This window comes from Miniopterus schreibersii, assembly GCF_964146895.1.
Source record: "Miniopterus schreibersii genome assembly, chromosome: 3".
Lineage (NCBI taxonomy): Eukaryota > Metazoa > Chordata > Mammalia > Chiroptera > Miniopteridae > Miniopterus > Miniopterus schreibersii.
The window spans coordinates 95,726,429-95,750,027 of NC_138103.1; the positions used below are offsets into that span (position 1 = coordinate 95,726,429).

The following is a 23,599-nucleotide window of genomic DNA, read 5'->3' on the forward strand; positions in this document are numbered from 1 at the left end:
AATTCCTATCTTGGGTCCAGGCCTAAGAGTTTACTTTTTAAATTGAAAATGGAATAATGTTTAAATTGTGTAAGTTAAATAAAAAGAAAATATATCCAGAGGACTATGGACAAATGACTTCTAATCACCTTTCTCTGTCTCTCCCCCACTTGGCCAGAAATTGCAGATGAGACTCGGAATAGGAGGGGCGTGATCCCTGACCACAGGGCTGTTAGATCCTGCCTACCCTACGGAGGGCGAGAGGGCCTTGGTGGAAGCCTTGCTTCTGGGCTCAGACCAAATCTGCTAGGAGGGAGGTGACCGAATGTGACCAAATACACTGTGAGGCAGGGGTTATCTAAAATCTGATAGCTGTGCGCTGTGCCCCCATTCGACAGGAAGCACAGTACAGCTGGGGAAGACGAAGCTGATAGCTGCAACCCAGTCCTGGTTCAGAATCACATGCTAACCTACAGCCCCAGTTAAGCCGAGGCATGAGTCATACCTGTAATCAAAGAAAGGAATCTATCTAGAGCAGTAGGCTGGAGATCTACTGTGTCCAGGAAACTGGGGACCTCTAGCCACAATCTGCAAGGTGCAGGCTGCAGAGAACATGGAAATCTCTTCTACATGTTTCTTCTTCGTTTCTTCTGCATTTCTACATCGTTTCTGTATATTCCCTCGTAACACTTGGCATCTTCTGCCTGCCAACCTCTATAGAAGCCTAGGTAATAAACCCAATGGAAAACCAGACTTGAGTAATTAATTTCCAAAATAGCTACCTTCTTTGGGGAGGTCCCTTTTCCAGCCTGTGATGAGGGTGAGAGTTTAGATTCTCAATAAAAAGTCATTGAAGGTGTCCCCTTTAATGACTGCTATAATTCACCTCTGAAAACATCTAGTTTCACCATTTTTAGGTCAGTGTATATCCTGATCTCAACTTCTAAGTCTGAGAAATAAAAAGTAAACAAGTGAATTGATACAAAACATGGCAATTATGTTCAGACCCTCAATCCAGAGTCACTTCAAGATGCAAGATCTTAAATAATATCATTGTCCCAACCTATGTCCCCAAACCAAGGGATGAGTACAGCCAGGGCCAGAGGTAATAAGAAGGAGACTGTCCCCAAGGAACAAGGTGGACTGGTCATTATATCCAACACCATAGCCAGAGGGCTGGCTAGTCACCGTGAGTTTATCTCTGGCCCAGACACAGAACACAGAGCGAGGGCTGTAGTTTCACATCTGTTTTCCAGGAGCTGGGCCTGCCTTTGCTAAGAAGTCTTTCCTAGGGAGCTCCTCACACATTAACAACATAAAGCCGAGGCTTAGAGCTGGGAGGAGACCATGAAGTGTCAAGATGGACAGCTTGCTTTGGAGCAGGCCTGCAATCCTAGTCTATGTCACACCAACCCCCCTCTGCTGGTGGGAACACTGTTGATCAACAGAAGAAGAGAGAGGAACATTCCACCGGGTGAAGGCTCGTTGACACGGTCTGCATGCTTGTAGGGCAGGGCGTCCCACATAACATTGGAGAGCACAGCACAGCCTCAAACCACAGAAGCACTGTGAATAGTCCTGGCCCAGTTGCTAGAGGAAACAGCCTCCGGTCTCACACCGCCTTTTACAATGACCTCAACGTGTTATTTTAAATCTACTCACCTGAGGTTTCCTAAACCGTGGGCAGAGAAGCTCAAGATTTCATTATAGGAATTTAGACCAACGTGTGGTCTCCTTCTGGTCCTCAAATTGGGACTAAACACTTAAACATTTACAGTCGTAAAAACAGATGAATCCTCCCACCTAGAAATGAACCTTCTGAAAGGAGGTAAAGAAAGACTGTAGGTGCATGGGTGGGGTTATAATTTAAATATTCCAACTTTTTTTACTGGCTAAGGAAGATATCTAATGTTGATTAGACACCTGTGCATATCAATCTGGCCCTAGGAGCTTTCTGGGTTTTATTTCAATTAATTTCTACTTTAGAGCTAAGGAAACAGGTCCAGAGAAGTTAAATTATAATTAACTACTTCATGTCTTTATTTCTGCCCTAGGAATAGAGAATATAAGCCTATCTCATATAGGATTTTTGAGATAGACGCTGTTGACATGGGAGCAACACTGGGCTGAACCTGCACCCAAATATGATCCTGGTTTTGAGCTGATGTTTAATCATTTGGAGCCAGGAGAGTGTATTCAGGGCCCTGGTCCCCAGTTCATACATTTAGAGTTCCCAGGCGGTCCTCATCATGACGATGAAATACACGTCGGTGTCGATGGACGCGCTCACCCCCGCATAGTAGTTCATAAACTCCTCGGGGGTCACCTGCAGGGGAAGAGTTAGAAACAAAAACGAAACTCGGCTTCTCCCCAGCTCGGTGAGGGCCTATCTCCAGTACCTGCGAGTGAAAGGACATTTCAGTCAAGGGCGTTTTCGTGGCCGTAGCTGAGGAACAGATCTAGAACAAAAAAGTGAAGTTAGGGTGGCGGTGAGAGGTAGCAGGGGGAAGAAGTTTCCAGACCAGCAAGCTAAATGGAAAGTGAGACACAGGTTCGCTCTCTGGGCCGGTGGAGGCCCATCTGTTCAGATGCGTGGGTCTGAAACTCAGAGAAAGAGCCAGGGTTTCGTAGCAGCAGTGAGCACTCTCCCTGGGACACGCCAGAAGCAGCATCTCACCCTTGTTCAGGGTGAGTGACGCTTTCCTCTCACAGCCTGGGGCTCTGAAGGGTGGGTAGAGAAACGCGTGTCTCGTTACCCATGGCAGCCTGACTGGGGGAGATCACAGGGCAAGTCTGGTTGTCCACATACGCTCTATAGCATACTGAAAGCCTTTTTAATTACGAGAAATTTCGATGTGAGATAGACTTATAGTCCCTCAAAGGCTAATACAGTCCTAAGAGATTTTTAAAAAAATATTTATACTTCTAACATTTACACATAAAAATTTCAAAACTTAGATATTTCAAAAATAAGACATGGAAGTGTCCCCCAGTCAGGGTGGGGTTTGGGGATAGAACCCGAGTGAGGACGGCCTGCTTCACACATTATTCGGTTGCTTTCTATCTCCGTACAAAAGGCTCCTGGTGCCCTGGCTGCCCTGAGAGCCGAGTGCGGGGGTGAGCGAAGGGCCTATGACATCACCCCGTGACTGCTGCAAACCCCGAAGGGCCTATGACATCACCCTGTGACTGCTGCAAGCCCCGGTGACCTCACGCTCCACGAGAGCTAAGCCTAAATTACTAAAAGTTCACAAACTGGAACATCCGTCTTGGCTAAGGAGTATGCTAACTTTCTTGTCTCATTCTAAATTCTGTCTTATTTGGATACCAACTATATTTTTAAGGATAAATGAGAGCACTGGCTTCGAGCGTAAGTATAAGTTTACCGCAAGAAGTCTTAATGTATTAAAACAACTCAATTCGAAAAAGATAAATTAGGGGCTAATTATTCCCTTTATAAAAGAATTTACCATGGAGTTCCTCGACAGCAACAGATCCCTACGCATTTAAAGTAGGATTCAACGTACAAAAGTTTAAATCCCACGTTACTTTTCAGAAACACTTTCATTATGTCTATTAAGTGAGACATCCCTGTAAAGCCCTTAACATGATGACCAGTAGATAGTAAGTGCTCAATAAATGGTGCCCAGATCCATGATTATGCTAATTGAGGTTAATGTGTATATTATATTTAGTAATTAAACACAGGCACTTCAGAATCTTTTAGAGACAAGAATCTCAACTATGAAGTGGATAAGAGTCGTCTGGGGCACTTATTAGAACTGTAAATCCTTGCGCTCCACCACCCAAAAACTCAGATTCTGTAGTTTTGTGGTGCAGCCAGCAATCTGCATTGTTAATACAAACCCCAAATGACGATCAGGCCCAGTTAGAGCTGAATGTCAATACAGAGCCTGTGATACTCAGTCTGTGATAGTAAATGCTGTCACTGCTAGATCCCCAACGATCCTTCCGAGCTTCACACGGCCTGTTAAGATAAATGTCAAGAGGGACAGGGGTGGGAACTTCAAATCAGCTGAATCACAACAACTGGCTACAGAGACTTGGGTTAAAGCAGAGGGCAGCTGAGGTTTCCCCCTGGCAGCGAGGAGGAACCACCTGCAGAAAGGAGGCAAACACAGCCTGAGATCCATGCAGCGTTGGGCTAATTTGGGGAAATGGCAGTTGACTATGTTTCCACTGCCATCTCACAGATCAAAGACCAGAGATATTAGAAGAAAACACAGAGTTCCGTTATTTCTGTCCCTAAGCATTTGGATGCTCTGCGGAATCTGGGACAACCTCCCCTTTTTAAAAAATTTTTTTAACTTTTTAAAAATTTATCTTTATTGTTAAAAGTATTACAGATGTCCCCTTTCCCCCCATTGATCTCCTCCACCCCCCGTCTGTCCCCCTCCCAGGGCTTCTCCACATTACTGTCTGTGTCCATGGCTTATGCATATAGGCACAGAAGTTCTTTAATTCATCCCTCCCCGCCCACGCCCCCACCCCCCTTCCCTCTGAGATCCCTCAGTCTGATCCATGCTTCTGTGTCTCTGGATCTATTTTGTTCATCAGTTTATTTTGTTCTTTAGATTCTCACATATGAGTGAGATCATGTGATGTTTGTCTTCCTCTGACTGACTTATTTCCCTCAGCATAATACTCTCCAGGTCCACCCATGTTGTCCCAAAGGGTAAGAAATCCTTCTTTTTCACAGCTGCATAGTATTCCATGCTATGTAAATGCACCACAGCTCCACCCACCCCCTTTTTTTCAATCTACCTCTGCAATCCCTTCAGTCTAAAGTGGAGAACATGTCTCTGCCCCCGGCAGCTAGAAATAAAAGAAAGTTCTCCTTGCTCTCCTGCTCACAGGGCACACCATGAAGTTTCATGGAAAAAGTTGGGGGATATTCCCCAGGAAGGGGGAGGCGCGTTTCCTCTTCCTCTCACCACCATCTCTTCTTCCTGCCCCCGCCTCACTAATCCTTCTTGTGTGGCACAGGGGTGGGGGGGTCTCCCCAGGATTCTGCCTCTGCTGACTATCAACCCAGAAAAGAACACCCTTCCCCCATCACCACAGCCTTCAGGACACCTAAGAGCAGAACTGGTCCTGGGTCCAAAAGTCCGTTCACGGCTGTGGATAAGACACATGACATTTTGGTCTCTGTCTAACTGTAATTATAAAGATATAATTCCGGACCCTGCCAGCTAAGCCTTTGTACCTTGGAGATAACAGTTACTGGAGAGGGGGTAGTTGCTTTTGTCTCTTCTTTTCTTCTTTTATTTTTAATTTATTAAGGTGACATTGGTTAATACAATTATGTAGGTTTCAGGGGTACAACTCTATGACACATCATCTGTACATTGTATTGTGTGTTCACCACCCGAAGTCAAGCCTCCTTCCACCACCACTTATTCCCTCCTTTACCTGCCCCACCCCTTTCCCTCTGGCAATCACCCTGCTGTTGTCTGGGTCTCTGAGGGTGTTTTTGGTTTTGCTTAATCCCTTCACCTTTGTCACCCAGCTCCCAAGCCCCCTCCTCTCTGACAGCCCTCAGTCTGTTCTCTGTGTCTGTGAGTCGCTTTCTACTTTGTCAGTTTGTTTTGCTCATTAGATTCCACATATGCGTGAGATCATGGGGCACTTGTCTTTCTCTGACTGTCTCATTTCATGGAGCTTGAAGTGTACTATGCTTTGGAAATGCAAGTTAATCTCAAAGCCTACTAAAGATTAAATCAGGGTAAATCCGTTATCTGGCATTCCTTTCACTGAGAACGTCCCTTAAATGGCATTTCCGTAGAGCACAGTGTGATGACAAATGAGAACATGTGAAAAAGGCAGCAATGCCCTGAAATGCCCTATGGATCATGTTCCAAAAATGGAATTATGGTCTCATTTTGAAGTCAAATATGTTTTATTATAGTCCAATTTGTCGGAAAGTGGCCAGCTGTGTATGGTAAATATGGCAACCATGAAATGGGATGTTTAATCAAAATACCAAGCTCTCCAGGTGGTGGGGATTTAGAGTGTGCAGATCCCCTACTGATATATGTATACACGTGCACACACACACGTACACACACACTTTTTTTACTGCTTTAGTTCTCAACTTTCTAGATAGTCCCTAAGGAAATATTTTACTCCTATTTATAACTGTAAAATACATACTTTTAAGGCTTTGGACCTATTTCCTATCTATTTACGACTACAAATCGGGCAGAAGAAATTTCACTGGGACGGAGCCCTCCTACTCACCAGTCCATCTTTGTCATAGGGCGAATCGAAGTTATCCAGAAACTTCCTGAACACTTGCTCCTCCGACCACTCTCCGTTCTGGTACTTGGGGTGGTGTTTGACGTTGTACACCCCCCGCAGGTCCTCGATGGTGATGACGCCGTCGCCGGTCTTGTCCAGCTTTCGGAAGGCCTGCATGATCACCTCCTTCCTCGCCCGGGACATCGGAGGCTAGAAAGCAGAAAACACACACACACACAGAGGTGCAGGAGCAAATGAGCCGCCTCTTAGGCGAGGTGACGAAGTGTCTTCCTCCCCTCAAGGACCTGCAGTTGTTCGGTGCCGTCGAACGATGCGCACTGAGCTCGCTCCCCAGGCCCTGGGCCTGTCCTCTGTCCCCCAAACCTCGGGACAGCCACCGGCCCGCGAATGTCCCGCCCGCCACTTACCCTGAGCGTGAGGAGGAACTCGCTGTAGTCGATGGTCCCGCTCCCATCCCTGTCGAACCTGCGGAAGAGCTGCTGGGCCTCGTCCCTGTCCATGACCACGGCGTAGTCGTGCAAGCCTTTCTCGAACTCCTTGAAATCCAGGGTTCGGTTGTTATTGTCATCCATGATTCGAAATGCTCTGAAGGAAACACACACCAAAAATGGTTTTCAAAGCCCACAAAGGACAAGGTTAAGCAGAAAGGCTGCAAAGGAAGGCCCCTCCCGGGGGTGTTCAAGGTAAGACGCAAAAGCCTCCGGTTCTCCTCGGAATCCCCTTCCCGAAATCGGAGAGCCCCCTTCCCGGCAGAAAAAAATATGAAAAAAAAAACCCCTTAAGTACTGTGTGATCCCAATTCAGCGACATTCTGCCAAAGTGATAAGCATGGTAGGGAGATGAGGGAGGCGGGGGAACAGGGGAAGCACGGGCGTTTCTGCGGCCCTGAAACCGCCCTGCATGGCATAGAGCGGTGAGTGCAGGTGCTAAGCATTTGCTAACCCCCCAAAAAATGTGCAGGACAAAGAGGGATCGTTAATGCAGACAATATTTTATTTTAATATATCTTTATTGATTTCAGAGAGAGGAAAGGAGAGGGAGAGAGAGACAGAAACATCAATGATGAGAGAGTCATCGATCAAGCCCTCAACCCGGGCATGTGCCCTGACCGGGAATCGAACCCTGACCGCCTGGATCCTAGGTCGAGGCTTAACCTCTGAGCCACGCCCAGCTGGGCTGCAGACAATATTTTAAAAGTTACCTAGGAGGTCGGGGGATCCCGGATGCGACAAGTGAATCTAACTGCACTGCCACGGTCCGCAGCAACCTCACTAAGGGCGGGTGGGTGCGGGTGGGTGCGGGTGCGGCTTACCCAGCGTGGGAGTGAGGAGCGTCTGTGAGGCTGGAGGCGTCTCCCTTCGCCCCAGGTTTTCCCAGCAGCCGCCCTGCCCTGCAGCAGACGCGGCCTTGCTGAACCTGGGGCTAAGCACCAAGTACGCTCACAATGGACCCCAGAGCTCAGTTCTTCCAACTCTGCGTTGGCACAGAGCTGAGAGCCCAGGAAGAAGAGACTTGCTCAAGGCCACACTAGAGTTCGCTTCACCTGGCTGTGTCCTGCTTTTCTCGCCCATGTCCCCGCCACTCCCAGGCCCGGGTCCTACCTGCCAAGTCCTTTGATGCCTGCGGAGCCCCTGGCCAAGCACTGCAGCCGGAGCCTTTCGATGGGGTCGGTGGCCGTGATGAGCTTCTTCCTGGCCTGGATTGCCATCTCTCGGTCATGGCGCGCTGTCCCCGCCATCTGAGAGGGAAGCCACAGCACATCAGCGGAGCTCAGGCCTTGTCACCTGCCTCTGGTGGACAGGGTGACCACAGCCTCGATGAGAAGGAAACTTCCAGCACGCTCTCTCATTCACTTCCTGAGGACAGTCTCAGACCTCCCAGGATTTCCCATTTTCAGGTCTACCGACTGCCTGTCGTATTTATGACTTACTTCTCTAGTCCTGAGGACCTTGCATGTCTCCAGCTGGGACAATAGCTTCAAAAAGACAGCCACTCCTCAGTATGTTTTCACCTTTTTGAAGCCCTCCTACCACCATAGCAAAGCAGCCCCATTTTTCTCATCCCTTTTTGAGCCAACCTTCTATGCTTTATTCTTTTGTTTAGAATTCTTCATTTTTCCTTTGACTCCATATTTGGTCCAACCATTAATTATTGTTGCTTCTGTCTTCACTGAGATTCTCAACACTGGGGCTTAATGATTTCTACGAGTAACTAGTGTGTTTTCCTTGATTAACAGGTTAATAATGTCCACTTAACACCTAACTAGGTTGTCAGGAAAGAAAAAAGGTGAATAGACACTGTCTCTCTCTCTCCTGACAAATACAGGGTGTCCCCAAAAAATGTAGATACACTTTGAATAATTATCCATTCTAAATGGGTTAAATCTGAAAAGAAAGAAACATCAATTGAGCTATCATAAAAAGTATGTCTACTTTTTTTTGGACACCCTGTAGATGTATCTTTTCTTCTACAGTTTGGCTTGTGTGTTTTAAATATTCAGAAGTAGGAGGGAGGGTGGATGTGGTGAAGCTCCAGCTCTTTGGGGGTCCGTGAGCAATGTACAGACTCCTGCAGGTTGGCTGGGGTTGCCAGAACCTGCACAACAGTGCAAACACGGACTGGAGCCTGGAGACCCAGGTTCTAGTCCTGACCCATCAAAGGCTCCCGGTCACGCCATTGGGTGATTTTGAAGTTCCATTCCTGCTCCAAAAATCACCAGTCTTCATATGAGCCCACTGCCTCAGGAAATGGAGCATTCTAGATATTTCTTTTTAGTGTGAGTTGTGAATGAAAAGAGCAAGAGAGATTGATCAGTATACAGAGAACAGCATTCGAGGTACAGAAAAGCGGTGTTAGAATGGATCCGCCTTGGACTCGAGGGATCCTCTGCCGGCCAAGTGCTGGCACCTCCCCTGAGAGCCACATAAGGATGGGACTTGTGTCCTCTATGGCTGTTTCCCTCCAATACAACCCATAAGGTCTCCCCACAAAGTTCTCATTATTTAATCTTAGAGAGGGAATCTCAGGCAGAAAACAGGCAAGAATAGATAATTCAGGGATGCACATGCTTGACTGCATTTCCTAAAGCCCTTCCCCAAAACCAAGTGCCGGGCTCCCTCCCTCTTGGGCCCTCTTTCTGATTCCCATCCTATAGGTGAAGACAGAATAATTATTCTCAGTTCTCAAGGATGCCAGGCCAAGAGAAGGCCTCTGCCTGTTCTGTTCCAGCTGTTTTGCTCTGCCTAAAGCCAACGGAGCCTTCCTTCCTTCCTCCAGCACCGAGGGCAGAGGTTCCTGGGGCTCTGGGTGGTCACACACACTGCTGAGAGCCCTCCCCCCGCTCCTGTCCAAAGAGCAGGTTCCAAACAAACACCCAATAAGCACACCTGTGGCCCGCCTTCCTGGCAGCATTAACTTTCTTAAAACCTGATCCCAAGCTGACAGCTCCCAGAGCTTGTCCCCAGCTTCCAGCCCTAACGCCAACCCCGCAGAATCCCTCAGCTACAAGCAGATCCCGCGTTCTTTTACAAGACCACCACTTCACCCACCCAGCCACCCCCTGCGCCTTCACTTGTCCTTGCCTGTGATACTTCTTGCCCCCAACCATATTCTGCTAGTGGCACCAGCCCGGCCTCATTCTGACCACGCCCTCCTAGTTCTCCAACTGCACCTCAGGGTCTTCTCCTCCTTGTGCCCTTGTCTTCACTGCCCTTCCCCTTTGCTCAGTGCTACTTGTCCAGTGGTTGTCCCCACCCAGTCCCCTCCATGTGCTCGTTTCCACTACTTCACGCCTGCCTTTTCCACCTTACTCTACTGCTCTGGTTTTCCACACCAGGCATGGAGGCAGGTGGAGATGGAGAAAGACATAGATTGAAATCCCAAATGGGGGAGAAAGATCTGGCTCTCAGATCTGAGAGAGACGGCGAGAGAAAGAACCTCTGTGGGCCTCTTTGCACACCCTCAGGATAATATTACAACCTTAATTGCTAACATTTATTGCACTCCCACTACATGGTAAGCATGTATCATTTTCACAAAACCCTAGTTGAATTGAAAACAGGGACTCAAAGAAATACACGTACGCCATTGTTCACGGCAACACATTCATAATAGCCAAAGAGGAGAAATAGGCCAAATGTCTATCCATGGAAGAATGGGTGAACAAAATGTGGTATATCCATACAATGGAATACTATTCAACCACGAAAAAGAATGCACTACTGATACATGCTACAACATGGATGGACCTCAAAAACATTGTGCTAAGTGAAAGAAGCCAGACACAAGATGTTACATATTATATGGTTTCATTTATATGAACTATTCAAAATAGGGACATTCCCTACAGACAGAACACAGAGTGGTTATTGCCAAGGATGAGGGGAGGAGGCAATGGAGAGTGACTGCTCAGTGGGTGTGGGGTTTCCTCTGGTAATAATGAAAAAGTTTTGGAACTTAATAAGTGATTGCACAACATTGTGAATGTACTATGCATTTTTAAATGGCTAATTTTACATCATGTCAATTAAAAAAGAAAACCTATGAGTTAGTTATGACCGCTATTTCTATTTCACAGGTTAAAAAATTGGGTTACAGAGAAATCAGGCAACTGGCAGGGCTCCCACAGTCCATGTGGATCCAAGCGAGTCACACACCGTCAGGACTGCAGGACCCTGAACGATCACCCAGCACTAACTCTCCCTTTGACCCTCTTGGAAATGAAGGTTTCGGTAGATAAAGTAACTTGGCCGTAAGTCCAGCTTGACACCCAACACAGGCTTCTGACTCCCAAGCAAGGGTCTTTGAACTCTACCACCTTGTGAAATGATGCAAAAGAATTTCAAAGCACAGTCTGACGGTGCCCACTCATAGGAGAGCAGAGTCGATCATTCTGCCTCCTGCAGCCAGCCCTACCCAGTGACTGTACAAGCAGTTACCCCTGGAGTCGAATATGCTGTGTTCAGAAACAATTCTACATTCTCCCCGCCAGCACACCATGATACTTGAAATGCCCTTACTAAAATTAAATTCATTGGGGTAACATTGGTTAATAACATTATATAAATTTCAGGTGTACACCATTATAATCCGACGTCTGTGTGCTCTGTTGTGTGCTCCCCATCCGAAGTCTAGTTTCCTTTTGTCACCATATATTTCACCCATGTCACCCGCTTTGCCCTTGAATAGCTTAGAATCTGAAATTTGAGTACTTAAGTCCCGTAATTTAAGCCGCACAGGAAACACAGGGTTTACTAAGAACCAGGGCTTCTGAAGTCAGGGTCGCTTAGGTGGGGTCTTGGCGAAGAAGGGTGCCTTTTGGGGTTTCTCAAGTCTGCACTAAGGCACCAGGGCAAGAGTCTGTCTGCAAACATGTGTCACCGAGATCACAGCACTGCACAGAGCGCCCCTGACCCCAGAAGACCCTGTCTGAGCATCCAGGAGTCCGCGCTGGTCACAGCAGGGCCCTCCAGCCTGGCCGGTGCCGGCCGGATGCACGTGGCCGCAGCGCCACCTCCTGTTGGCATCGCGTCTGCGCATTGCCCCCGGCCAGGTGTGCTCTGGGTCCCCAGCAACATCTACAGTGCTCAGTGAGCGCCGGGCCCTGAGCGAGGCAAGGGAAAGGGGCAGAAGAGAGACAGTGCTAAGGGCCTGTGGGCAGGGGAGTTGCAGCCCCACCGCTTAGCTGCAGCAGATGGGAAAAGGGGGCCACTGCCGTGGAGCGGGGCTTTCGGAAGGCTTCTCAAAGGAGGAGATGTCTAAGCTTTAATCCTGATGATAGGTGGTGGCTACTCACTCAGGCTAGGCCGTGGGGATGGAAGAAGGAAGGGCGATGTGTATTTCCCGAGTGCTTGAGGGCAAAGAGAAAGAGAAAAGAGTATAATGGGGGAAATGCAAGTATTTCAGTGTGACTGGAAAATTAGGGGTGTGTGTACTGGGTGAGATAGAGTTGTTGAGACGGGAAGGGAATGTGGAAAGGGGAAATTTGGAGACAGGTGAAACCGGGCAGATCACAAAGAGCCTGGGACACCGTGGTCAGGAGTTTGGGTTCCATACTGAGAGCAACAGGGGACCCAGGGGGTTCAGGTGAGGGGCGCCAGGCTGCTTTGTAGGAGAGCCCTCTGGATGCCCTGTGCAGGTCAGGCAGGGAGGTGGGCTGGCCAGGAGGAGATGAGAGGCCACGCTGGTGACAAGTGCTGCTGACAGTCAGATGAGAGGTTCTGCTGCCTGGAAGGAGGTCTGCAGTGTGGACAGAGAACATAAAGCGACCTGAGATGAATAACTGAGCGTGCTGAGGGAGAGGGGGGACCCCGGGGTGGCATCCAGAGCTCTTGCTTGCTGCTCCCCACCTCCAGCCCCAGAGGCTGGTCAGAACTGATATTCATGGAGCAATGAAATGCAGAGGTCTGGAGATTTGGGGCACAGGCTGAGTGTAGGTACCAGCAGCAAAGCCAAAGGACACTATGTGGCAATAGTTGCCAGGTCTCCTGGGTTACGGCTCCTTCATGCCACTTCCCTGGCACACAGCTGCCTGCGGCTGCCAAAGCCCTCTGTCTGCCTGGGTTTCGAGAATCCTTGTGGGACGGGATATGGAAATCTGACAGTGCATGGAGGTTTGTCTCTTCACGATGCTCAGCGGGGTTCATGGGAGTCCTCTTGCTGAATTCAGGGACAGATTTAAACCCTTTGGAAGGGAGGGGAAAAACCTCCAGCCCCAGGTTGCACTTTATGGAGTTGTCTTTGCTGCCCCCTAGTGGCAGTGAACTGAATTACGCATTCTAATTCTCTCCCTCTCTTGCTCTCTCTCTCTTCCCCCCACCCCACCCCCAATGCTGGGTTGAGTCTACAGCCCACAACCTGCAACACAGAGGATGATCTTAGAGCCAAAGAAGGCACCCCCCCCCCCAAGGCATCCACAAAGAGAAAGCACCAAGGGCTCCCGCACTCTCTTTCATGTAAAATCCAAAGGCAACCTCTCGCTCCGCCCTCTGAAGAACCCTCCCCACTTTGGTTTCTCTGACACTACACCCCAGTTTTCCTCTTTCAGGAAAAGACAGCTGCATGAAGGAGCTGAAGCAGGTGTGGGGAGCTCTGATAACTTTAGAGAGCTGGCCTGGGTACGAGCGGAGTGGGAGGGAGCACATCCAAGTATCAGGAAGGCACTGCAGACGTGTGGATGCAGAGGGCAGACAGGGGAGTCCTGCTCCTCCTGACCTGCACCCCCACCCTCACTCCCTCCCGCCAACAAGGGCGAGCAGGCTCCTCTGGCTGGGCAGGGAGGTCCCTGAGCAGTCCTTTGCACCCACTGCTTGGGGTGCTGAGACCAGACAGGGAGACAGCCTGCACTGTGAGGAAACTGTCCTGTCCAGGAGATGACAGCCCAGCCTGGGAGAGCCACCTGCAGAGCAGCCCACTCCTTCCAAGGCCTCTCCTGCCTCTGGGAGCCATCCAGCCCATTTTCCCCACAGCCAGGGCCTGTAATTATTTTTACCTTAACCTTTTTCGGAGTCTCTACAATTTCAATACCTGTGCCACTACATTAGCCATTTCAGTAGCAAGGGCCCTGGAGCTGCTATAATAGTTCCATGTGATTTCAGAAAACATTCTGCTCTTTAGAAAGAAGAAAGGAGTAAGCCAATGTAAAGGGCAGGTAGCTACTGATCAGACTTGTAGGGTTTCATGCTTGTTCCCCGGAGGTGGGGAACGTATTTGCCTTCTATCAAGTTCACATCCAAGTCCAAACTATTCCCATCTCTGCTGGCTCAGTCTTGACCCTGAGCACAGGGACCAGTCCCCATGGAAATGGCAGACATGAGGCACTTTCACTCTTTGTGTCTCTACTTGGGAAGCGGTTTGTAAGATGAGATTTTGATTTAGACTCAGTGGAGCTTTTTGCACTTGAAATGTCGTACAACATTGTTTGAAGGCAATGGTTGCCACCTCTTCTGACTCCAGTTCCTTCAATAAACTAGCTGTTATTACATGGTAGATAACAAAAACCTGGGGTTCCTTAAGAAGTGTCCCCTTAGAAAGTGCCCCTCTGGAATAAATATTAGATCCCAGCGCTCAGAGTAGCCCAGCAGGAGGCTAGGATATCTCTCCTCTGAGTCTGAAATGAAAGACTCAGACAGTTTGAAGAGAGATGTGGTTTCTGCTGTAGAATACTGGAAACCCCCAAAGAGATACAACGACAGGTGTGGGTTAGTGTTGTTGACATCATGAGAGTTCCTTCATTGAACTCATCTGTTATTGTCATTAACTAATTATTAATATTAATAATAGGAAAAGAGCAAAGGGGAAGCCAGACATTATAAGCATGGTCATCCGGGCAGCTTCACCAGGAAGCTACAACTTCACACTCCCCAGGGAACCACTGGTCCATTCCCTGCCGATCACTGGGGGAAGGGGTCCAACAAAGGGGGAGATGGGTGCATGTGCAGTGAAGTCCGAGCAGCATAGGGAGGGTGACTGCCTCTCAGTCTAGCCTGGGGAAAAATGGGTTGGCTAGGGAGTGGACCCCATCAGAAGCACTGCCTCATGTGGTGGGTTCTATGGCAAATTGCCCCCCCATTTACAGGATGTCAACAGGGACTCTGAGAACCTGGGCCACTTGACTGAGAATGCACCACGGGGCAGGGGCAGAGGCAGGACTGACTTCCAGCTCTAAGTGACCACATTCAACAGCTATGCCAAGGTGCTGACAAACTGCTTTGGGAATTCAGAGAAGGTCCACGAAATGAAAAGATGGAAGGAAAAGCTTCAAGGAAGAGATTGCCGTGGCACGCTAGAAGGATTTCACCGCAGAGGAGGCTGCGAACATCAGTACAGAGCAAAGCCAGGACACCCGCGGGTCCTAAACACGCCCCCCTCTCTCATTTCGGGGTCCTTGCTCGAGTTTCCAAAGCTTTGAGGCGTAAACTCCTTATTGGCAGGGACAATTTCACTTAGTCTCTTCCTTTTGGAGCCATAGTTTTTTGTTTGTTTAATAAAGTGATGTGACAGGTGGTGGTTTGTGTTTTGAAACCTAAACTCAAAGCTACTGTGCTAATTATCTTCCATAACATTTATTCTTTTCCCAAAAATCATGTTAAAAATTATTTCTGCAATGTATAAACGTATGACACATTTTGTTTTGGTCTGGATTGCCAACTTCCACATAAGATTTAAAGTATGACAATATTTACTCTGTACTTAACACACAAGTATACTATGGAAATAAGATGCCATTGAAGTCTGGCATCTTGCCAAATTTTCTCTGCACCAAGATGCATTTTTCTCAAGATGTTTAAAATGCATGTGTCAGCCACTGTCAATATGCAGGTATTCGCAGGGCCCCTCTCTGCTAAACTATAGTCTTTTATTCTTTCTACTGATCTTTGGAATATGAGTTAAGTCCTTATTTTAATGTTTACGATATGACCCAATTTAAGAACATATCATAAATATTGTCGCCGTAAATTATTTACTTCATAGATCTTTTTGAAATTTCATATTATTCATTCAACCAGCGTTGGGAGTAGAGCCCGGGAAGGTGGGTGCCTAAGGCACAGTGTTTAAGGAGGCCCTCAGTCTCAGGATTGTGCAAACGTCAGCCTTGCGCTTGCCCAAGCCTGAGCGTGAGTGCTTTCTTAAGCAGTTTGCCCCAGCTATCTCCCTCGCCTCCCCCTAGTCCTGGTACAAAATTCAATATAGGCTTAGTGAATACTTATTATGTGCCACACAGTAGCAATAAATGAGACAGCCAAGGCACTTTTCAGGCACTTACCCTCCTCAGGGTAGTTTTAATTTTGTTGCATTTTAATTAAAGATGATTTTCCAGGCACTGCCAACTGGCTGATTCAAAGGTCAACCAATCTCTCTTCTTTAATACATCCCATTTTCAGTTGGGAGCATGTGAAACGAGTTCTGGCCAAAAAGACTCACTGGAAGTTCTGAAGGCTTTGGGAGGGCTCTCTCATCTCTCTCTCTCTCTCTTTTTAATATATCTTTATTGATTTCATAGAGGAAAGGAGAGGGAGAGAGAGAGATAGAATCATCAATGATGAGAGAGTCATTGATCAGCTGCCTCCTGCACACCCCCCACTGGGGGTCAAGCCCGCAACCCGGGCATGTGCCCCGACCAGGAATCGAACCCTGATCGCCTGGATCCTAGGTCGACGCTCAACCGCTGAGCCACGGCCGGCCGGGCTCTCTCATCTCTTTGTCTCCTCCTGCCTTGAACAAAAATGCAACGTCTGGAGCTGTAGCAGCCTTCATGCAATCATGAGGGAAGGGCCAAGGGAATCGCCAAGATACCAACTTAGAGCCCTAACATCTCTGAGCTTCTGAGTCAGTGTAACCATCTGCCTAACTTCACACTCCTGTTAGGAAACATAAGCTTCTATTTGTTTAAATCCATTGTTGGTCAGGGTCACTGTTACTTGCAGCCAAAAGTTCTCGTGTTATAATTGGCAAATGCTTATTCCTGCGGTGTTTGGGTTGGCCCTAGATAGTGACCTTTACCTGGGTAAAATAACTACCGACCCAGTGTGAGGAGAGGTTCAGCTTCCCCTGCGAACTGGGAGGAGAGGTGAAGTCACTCCATTATAACCGCTTCTTTTGGTAGCATTTTATCTACATTTAGCAGCCTCCCTGCATTTTTGGCTATGAAAGAGAGAGGAACTGCTGAGCACAATATTCAAGGCCCCATGTAACTAACACAATGTGCTCCAAACTCAGGTTTATCCAAACACAGAGGGCCCAGGGTTCGGGGGTCCTTATCATAATGAGCTTCCCCGGGAGCCCCCAGAGGCAGCAGCTGCCTCACTAGCACTCCCCTGCTGTCTCCTCTGTCTCGCTCCCCGCTTGCTCTGCCTTGAGTCTCTGGGGTTTTTACCAAGAAATTACTTGCAATCTGTCCTGGGTCAGGCAGCCAGCCAGATGGAAGGTCTCAAAGAAGCAGAGTAAAAAAATACCTAAACTACACAAAGGTAAGCAAAGCTTTGGCTGGATTTGTTTTCCAAAAAAGAACAAAAGAAAGAATTTGTCTCAAGCTCCCTGGTTTCAGTGACTATGTTCTTAGAACCAACCAACCAGGTAATTTTCAAATGTCCCATTTTTTCAGGTTCCATGAGGGCTTGGCCCCAGTGATTTCAAACCCACTGACAGACAGGACAAACCCCACTGTGCATCTTCTTCCACTTGAAGACGGGTATAAAGCCCATTTGCCCTTTTGCAACATTAATCACCAAAATCACTTACTTGTAACTATTTTTACAGTCACTTAAAATGCTTCTTTTGGAGTCACTGGTCTACTGAATGTTTATTTTATAGCCACTTAGAAATCCAGTCAATTATTTGTATCCTTCATGCTCTAAACTGATATTTCCAGAAAAATCAAGAAGTATAATGGGTAGAAATCCAATGCCCCAGTGTCAGCATCAGTGTGGGTTGGCTTATGGGATAGACTTGTAACCAGCTACTCATAACAGAAACAAGTTGTCTACGAAAATAATAGTTTTATTTTCCTCTCATGTATAAGAAAGTCTGAAGGCAATTGAGGCAGTCACCAAGGTCCCAAGAAACTACTATCTTTTTACTTCCTCAAAGTTGCCTAATGTTACAAAATAATCACAGCAGCTCCAGCCATTACATCCACACTCCAGACAGCAGAAAAGAGAGAGGGGTGGGGGCAAGATCACACTTTCCAGATGAGTCAGTCCCTTTTAAATGGTTCCCAGGAAGACTCCACCCAACCCCTTTCACTTAAATCTCATTAGCCACTCCTGCAAAGAAGGCTGGTGCTATGGTCTGAGTGTTCGTGTCCCCCCGAATTCATGCACTGAAGTCCTAACTCCCAAAGATGATAGTGTTAGGAGGTGAGGCCTTTGGAAGGTGCTATCTGTGTACGTGCTATCTACATGAGGACTCAGCGAGAAGGTGCTATCTCTGTACAAGAAGGCAACCCTCACCCAGTCATACCGGTGCCTTGATCTTAGGCTTTGCAGCCTCCAAGACCGTGAGAATTAATTTGTGTTGTTCATAAGCCACCCCATCCGTGTATTTGGTTACAGCAGCCCGGACAGACTAAGACAACTAGGAAACCTAATTTGGGGCTGGGTACCCTGCCACCCTCCGCGTCCTGTTTATAAAGACGAGGAGACTGGCTATTAAGTAGGAAACTGGCAGGTTCTGCCACAATTGGCAGAAGTGTCCTTCCAGAAAGTTGGTATGAGCACTTTCAGCTCTCTGGAGCCTGGGGCTTTTGGAGACATGGAGCAGCCAGATGGCCCTGATGGGGGAAACTAAGTCCTGGGAGCAGACGTTTGCACATGGACGCTTTCTCATTTCTCAACCTCCGATTCCTCAAAGCAAACAAGATCCATCTTTCCATGGGCAGCTATCAAGGAGACTCTATGTTTAGGCCAACATAGCCTAAAATGAACTAGACCTGGGGACATCCAACCACAGCCCATTGGCCAAATCTGCCTGTCCACCTAGTTTTATAAATAAAGTTTTATTGGAAAACAGCCACACACACTTATGTGTGTAATAGCTTCCTTGATGCTGCAATAGCCAAGTTGGATAGTTGCACCAGACACCTTCTGGCCCATGGAGCCTGAAATATTTGGTATCTGGCCCTACATAGAAACAATTTGCAGCCCCCGGGGACCTTACTAAAGGTAACAATCGGAATAAGGAACATTGATTAAGCACTTGCTCTGTTAGGCTCGCTGATAAAAGGGTGGCCTGTGTTTTACAAATTATTCACAGTCGGTTTGTTGAGAACAGAAAATGGGTCTGGTATAGAGTAAATTTTGATAGCTCTTATAGTTCACAGAGTGCTTCTACGTGTATTAGAGGAAACACAGCTATTCCTGGGCTACAAAATGAGGAAACGGAGGTACAAAGAGATTCAGGGCTGTCCCGGTTCAAATGAAGTGGCTGAACTGAGGTTCTGAGCAGGGTCTTTGGAACCTGCCACCTCCCAAGGGTCTTCTGTACACTGCACACAACATGTCAGAAAAGGTTCATGTTTTTAAGTGAGTTGCAACCAACCATTTACATGTAAACACTAGGACAAGCTTATTAACAATACTGAGCCCAAAGCACACTTGGTCAGAACATGGACACTGTCAGTTGCTGGAGAGCTGTCGCCTGGCCCCTTCCTCTGTGTGAAGCTCTTGTCGAGGTCAGGTGGGGTGATGCACACACACACCTGAGCTCCCAGAGAGAGTAGGGGCATCTTCCATCTGTGACAGGCAGTTAGACAGACGTGAGGGAGCAAGGACAATGGGCCAGGTACAGAAGGTCATCTGGGTGGAAAGCCCTGGGTGCCTAGCAAAGGACAATTGTAGGGTGGGACCTTGCTCCCAGGGTGGCCTTTCTTTCCCTAGCATATCACTGGCCATGTAGGTTGGACTCCCTGAGCTTTCCCTCCTGGAAATAACATCTAGGCCTCAGTTGTATTTCAGCTCCAGGCCCAGAAAAGCAACAAACCCAGCTATAGCTGACCTCAGGGCCAGCTGCATGGAATGGTGACTGATCTGTGGAGACCATAACGCTGGAAGGACACACCTGGAAAGCTGCTGAGTAGTACAATGAGATCTCCCCTAAAATCTCCTCCCTTAAAACCATTAGGACAGAGGACCGAGAGTGAGGATCCAGCTCCCTTCCTCCCAGGAGCAGCCCAGCAGAGCCTTTCCCTGTCCCTTAGCCTCCCCGCCCCCCCCCCCCCCCCCCAGCATGTACCTTCCTCACTTCCAAGCTCCTAGGGCCCTTCCTTTGCCGCTATAACTTGTTTCCTAAGCCCATTTCTTCTAGAAATTACTTCTTCCACCTCTGTGATTTCACCAAATCAATGTTCTCTTACACTTCGGGCCTTGGCTCTGAATCCTCTCCTAGCCTGAGCCCAAGTACCGAGGCTGCTGACCCCCGGCCCCGCCTGAGCCCACGGGACTCTCACCGGTGCGGTCCCGCCGCCCACAGCACACGCCCCTCTCCGCCCAGCACGGCCCTGTTCCTCACATTACACTTTTCGGGTGGCAGCACAGAGGAAAACTTTAATTCACTTCAGGTTATAAGATGTAATTTTTAAAAAATGATCCAAGACTGGAGGAGAAACGAGCTCCTGGGTGGCAACGGAGTTGTGGCTGGAGACGTGCGGGGGACTCCACTCCCGAGAGTGTCATGGGTGGTGCTGTGTCCACGGCGTTGGGGGTGTCGGGAGAGGACAGCCGGGCCCTTCCTGCACCACAGTGACACCCTGCCAAGCTCTGCTCCCGAAGCCAACCTGTTTGTTTCTGAAACACAGAAACTGCTCCTAGGAACCTGGATACTCTTTATACTCAATTGTCTGAGGTTGGAGTAAAGATCAGGATTTTACATGGAAAATTCGGGAAGGTAGGGCCTTGTTTAACTCGTACGTTAAAGACATTAGGGCAGCAGTTGGAACCCGTGTCTCCCACCAGCTGACCACCGCCCTCCTTGCTCCTGGGCGCCCGTCCCCGCCGCAGGTCACTGACCGGCCTGCCCTCCCGAGGCCACGCGAGCCTCCCGCGCAGAGGCACCTCCTTTCCTCAGTCCCATTGGAGACGAACTGGCCCTGGCCCTGGCCTCCCAACAGCTGACTGTCCTCACTGTGGGGCTCAGCGTCCTGCTTGCCCAGCCCCCTCCCCTGACCTTGTCCCCATGCATCTCTGTGCGACAGGAAGCCGGCCTGTGTGAACTGCCTCTACCAGGTGTCTTTGTTCCGGGGCCTCTGGCCAGAGCCAAGCAACGGGGGGCCCCAGCAGGCAGGAGAAAGAAGGCCGACGGTACGGGTCCCCAGCGGCCTCTCTGCCAGGCCACAGACGTCAGTGACCGTGATCTTTCACCCCAGGCAGCCCTCCCCAGAGCAGCTCCTCTTCCAGACCCTGAAGGCCTAAGGTCACCTTTTCCTCTCACTGCGGCAGCCCCGGGTGTCCCCTCATTCCTTATCTGCACCCCTTGGCCCTACCCACATCTTCGTAAATTGTCCTTAAATGTGACTCTTTCCTGTTACCACTTTTGGACGTGCCATCCATTTCCTGCCAAGAGGCTGCCTGGTACACACACGTCTTCACCCTACCTGGTACCCGAATTTGTGTAAGAAACTCTACTTCTGCCGTCTTCTCAGAGAAAGGTACGTCCTGCCCCAAATTCTAGGTACTAAGGAACCTCGGTCTCTGAAATGCACCCAGTCACCCCCACGTCGTGACCCAGTCTCTGCTCTTCCCTAAGTCACCGAGGCTGTGACTCCTGCCTCGGAGACTTCCCTCCATCCCAAGGGTCCCCATGAACCTGGGTGCCCTCAGAGATCACCTGGACCATCCAGCCCTGGAGCCGCGAGGTTCTGGGGCTCCTTGGTTCTACCACCTCCTCCGGCTCACTCTTTCCTGATGCCTTTCCAAGACCCTCTCTTCTCTTACATTTTGTCACCAGCCAAAGCCAGTCTTCTCTGAAGGTTCAAAATCCAGCCTCCAGGTCCCTTCCACCTGTCAGTGTCAGCTCTTCCGACCACAGGCGCTGTGGCCTTATGACCCTCTAGACTCCTGGGCCTGCATTTCCATCACGGCCATTGCCTGCCTCATCCCCATGCACGTGTCCTCCCCTCTCCATTGCAGACCCTTCAGTACACCTCAGGGCTCCTTTCTGGCACCTTCTTTCTCAACCCTCCCCTGTCAATCTCCCTTCCTCCCTCCTGTAACCTTCCTGAAGCTCAGTTTTATCAACGGTCCCAGGAGCTAGTTATAGCAGTTACCCAAACACTTCACACTCAAGTGCCCACTGCACAGTGGCAGCCGGGTGACGTTTATTTCCTTCCCCTTCACTGCACCAAAGTTATTATTGTGCATTTGCATCTCAGTACCTCTTCCCCAAGGGAGCAAAAGCCTTTCCAAGCGCTGAGCCATTTCCTCCCTAGACTGACAGCCAGAACCTCTCATCAACCCTTAGGGGTTCCTTTTAGAAAGTAATACCTATAACATCTATCTTCTCTCTCTTTTAATTTTTTTGCTAGAACAAAAGAGTGATTACAATAACAATGAATTTTAAAAATTGATTTACCTTAAATGCTAACCTGTTCCACCAGTTGCTTGGAACTGAAACTATGGACGCTCTGCCCTGCCCCTGGGAAGCCCGGCCCCACCCCTCCGCCTGGCCCCCTCCCTCTTACCTATGCTCGCACCTCCTGCCCTGCCCTCTCCCTGCCAATTGGATGACTTGGGCTCCCTACTGCAGACTCACAGCCTGACTGGCTCAGCCCACTGTCAGTCCCTATCCCGGCCATGCCTTTTCTCAAGTTTACAGCTCTGTTGCCTAGGAAAGCCAGGGACTGGGAAAGCCCAAGCTGTTTGCCCGAAGAGAAAAGCCAGCTGGAAGTGTTGCTGGCAACTGTTTGGCTTCTAGAAACGCATCAGAACTGGCCTCACGTATTTTATAACAGAATGTTCAGCGAATTCTTACTTCTTTTCGGCACCCCCTTCCTGCCCTACTCACCTCCAGATGGCTCACTGCTAGGCTGTTATTATCATCAGGTGACACTTAAGAGCATCTCACAGGGGAGCAGGCAGGTGCAATTACAGGGATTGAAAGTCCTCCCTCCCGCTCCACACCCAACCAGTAGGATGCCATTTCCCAGTGCCTCCCATAAGATTGCAAAGACTTTCTTTTAGAACTTTCATAGGTTCAGCACTCATTTTTAGGCCTATGATGTACTTTGAGTTAGCTTTTGTGTATGGTAGGAAGTAACAGGCAATGCCTTTTGTGCATATTACTGTGAAGACCAAATCCCATTCAGATATACAATTGTTCCAGCACAATTTGCTGAAGAGTTTACTTCCCCACTGAATTCTCTTTGCATCTTTGTCAAAACTCAATTGACTACATGTACGTGGATCTATTTCTAGGCTCTCGATTCTGTTCCGTTGATCTGTCTGTTTTTTCACCAGTCCCACCCTGTCTTGGTTATGCAGCTTTATAGTAAGTCTTGAAGTGGGATAGTGTCAGTCCTGACTTTGCGCTTCTCCTTCAGTACTGTCTTGGGTCTTCTGGGGCTTTTGCCTCTTTAAATAAACTTTAGAATCAGTTTGTCAATATCCACTAAATAACTTTTGGGATTACATTGAATCTATAGATCAAGTTGGGAAGAACCGATATCTATTTTTTTCATGTGAAACAAAACCAAATTTAATGGTCTTAAATGCAAAAGTAGAATAGTAATAATAATTTTTAAACATCCAAAGAAAATGAACAAAACCCAAGATGTCAAGGCAGTTATGAAGATCACTTTGAAGGTCAATGTCTGAAACTACAAATCAAAGGTTTTTTTTGTTGTTGTTAA

At 48.5% G+C, this 23,599-nt stretch overlaps 1 protein-coding gene across 1 annotated transcript; it reads right to left on the bottom strand.

Moving 5' to 3' along the window:
- On the bottom strand, positions 1–22,379 carry CAPSL (calcyphosine like). The gene is made up of 5 exons (XM_081132347.1): positions 22,324–22,379; positions 7,863–7,999; positions 6,669–6,846; positions 6,241–6,450; positions 1–2,305 (listed from the first exon to the last, which is right to left on the bottom strand). Exons 2-5 carry the CDS (start codon positions 7,997–7,999, stop codon positions 2,204–2,206), a joined length of 627 nt encoding a protein of 208 aa, XP_080988473.1. The 5' UTR covers positions 22,324–22,379; the 3' UTR covers positions 1–2,203.
- Positions 22,380–23,599: the final 1,220 nt, after the last annotated feature.

What these genes read in the sequence shown, in the direction of transcription:
- CAPSL (XM_081132347.1), bottom strand. Translation starts at nt 7,999, where the DNA reads ATGGCGGGGACAGCGCGCCATGACCGAGAGATGGCAATCCAGGCCAGG. An exon ending in GGCATCAAAGGACTTGGCAG is followed by an intron (nt 6,847 to 7,862) that starts GTAGGACCCGGG and finishes TGTTTCCTTCAG; the next exon opens with AGCATTTCGAATCATGGATG. An exon ending in CCTATGACAAAGATGGACTG is followed by an intron (nt 2,306 to 6,240) that starts GTGAGTAGGAGG and finishes CTTCCCCTGCAG; the next exon opens with GTGACCCCCGAGGAGTTTAT.